At 38.4% G+C, this 2,082-nt stretch overlaps 1 protein-coding gene across 1 annotated transcript; it reads right to left on the reverse strand.

The window, feature by feature from the left end:
• Positions 1-398: 398 nt before the first annotated feature.
• LOC131608039 (probable galacturonosyltransferase-like 1) lies at positions 399-1,831 on the reverse strand. The gene has a single exon (XM_058879985.1). It carries the CDS (start codon positions 1,611-1,613, stop codon positions 567-569), a length of 1,047 nt encoding a protein of 348 aa, XP_058735968.1. The 5' UTR covers positions 1,614-1,831; the 3' UTR covers positions 399-566.
• Positions 1,832-2,082: the final 251 nt, after the last annotated feature.

Here is a 2,082-nt window from a genome sequence, read left to right on the forward strand (position 1 = left end):
AAGGAAAGAACTCAATTTTGGCGACAAGAATATCAGAAGGATCCTAAATCCATAGTATTCGTCAAACCACTCAATAAAAAGCAAGTTAGTGAAAGTGCAAACTTTATTACTTTATAAATATCTCCACACTTTTGCAAAGTCATTTACAAACGTTAGTGCTTAATCAATCACATTACTTGTTGCCGACAGCCAATTTTACCCATTTAAACTTCAAATTTGAATTAGAATATTAATCCACAATCATTATGAATCTAGTCAAAACCTCCCCAAAGTAATGTTTGGCTTTAACTAGACAATGGTAAAAAAATATCTATCGTTCACTTTGATTCATTCTATTGTTAGTAACAAATAGTATTAGTATGTAGTATGCAATGTATTTGACGTCTCTGCATCTCCTCCTTAGTTATCAACTGAGATAACTTATCAAAATATCAGTATAATAATACGTAATGTATAATCATTCACATGTACAAAACAATATAGTAAATGATCAAAATAAAAGAAAGTATATAGTATTTGGATTTAATATTTGAAAATTTTAAGAAAAAAATGAATTTTGAGGTCATCTATGACTCAAGAGCAAAACGAGTTTTGAGCAAATCATAAGGTGCCCACAAAGCATCCAAAGGACAAGGCCTATTAGCATCAAGCCTGGCCCACGGTTTTCCCTTTCCACTCCAATGCAACAAACTCACCGGGCCCGGGTGCAGGTCCCGACAAAGCCCACGAAAGTTATCACCTCCAAGCCCGTGCTGATTCCAGCAATGATCCACCGGCGTAATCCTCCCCGCAAAAACCAACAAAAACGGCGGCAACGATCCCAGCTCATAGATCCGCATTCTCTTCTGCAACTCCATCCACTCCCGGATCATGGTAGTATACTCACCGGAACGCCACCGCTGAAGATCAATAACCATAACACCGGTGTTAAAGTAACACGCCTCACGGTTCGCGAATGTGAGCGAAAGAGAAGGATTCGACCAGAACGAAGTGAAATAAATACTGAAATTCGCGCCGCAATACTCTGGTGCGGCGATGACGGTGTTTGAACGGAGAGGAGTGGAAGCGAGTTTCGCAATGTCGTCGACGAGGATTAAGTCGGAGTCAAGGTACACGACTCTGGTTACACAATCCGGGAGAAGCTCGGCGAGGTAGGTGCGAGCGTAGTTGAGAGGGCAGTCGAGGGCGGAGCGGATGGAGGTTGAAATCAATCCGGCGACGGGATCGTCGTTGAAAGGGTAGATTTGGTATTTTAAATACGGGAATGAGTTAGTTATGATTCTGTTGAGAACGGTTTTTGAGGAAGGCTGTGAAGAGGAGGCGATGAAATGGAAGACAATGTTTTCTGGACATGATGAGTGTTGGAGTACGGAGAGGATTGCGGCCATGGAGCCGCGGATGTAGGACACGTCGAGTGTCATTGCCACGTGTACGGCTTCAATTGAGCATTGTTGATTGCTAGGGAAGAATACAATGGTTTTGCATGTAGGGGAGTTGTAGAATTTTGGTGCTTCTTTGAAACTTTCTTCAATGGTAATGCATAAGGATTGTTTGGAAAAGTAGAGAATAAAACTAACACATAAGAATAAGAATAATGCAAATTGGAACTTCATTGGTGAATGGTGATAGATGTGAGATTTGGAGATTAAAGTGTGATTTGAGTTAGTTATATGTGAAGAAGTTGAAAAGAGAGAGAAGATGAAAAGGCATAGTGAGTGGATTTGTGGGGGAATGACACTACACTATTCTGCTGCGTACGTTTTGTCTCGGTGGTCTTCAACCCACCTTAGTACAAAAACAACCACCTTATGCTGAAGTCAATGATGAATGATTTTAAATTGTTTTATATGTTTGAACGTATACGTAATATATTCTTTTTGTATTATATTGCTATTAGTGTCATAGTTTATTCCTTGTTACGGATTATCACAGTGAATATTTCTGAATTATTTTATTTAAAATAACATGAATAGAGTCAAACTTATAGTCGTATTTTTTAAATATAAAATAAATGTATTTGTTTTACAAATAACAGTAATATTATTAGGCGTTTAATACCTAATATTATTTGAATGACAGATA

This window comes from Vicia villosa, linkage group LG1 (genome assembly GCF_029867415.1).
Source record: "Vicia villosa cultivar HV-30 ecotype Madison, WI linkage group LG1, Vvil1.0, whole genome shotgun sequence".
In the NCBI taxonomy this organism is placed as follows: domain Eukaryota; kingdom Viridiplantae; phylum Streptophyta; class Magnoliopsida; order Fabales; family Fabaceae; genus Vicia; species Vicia villosa.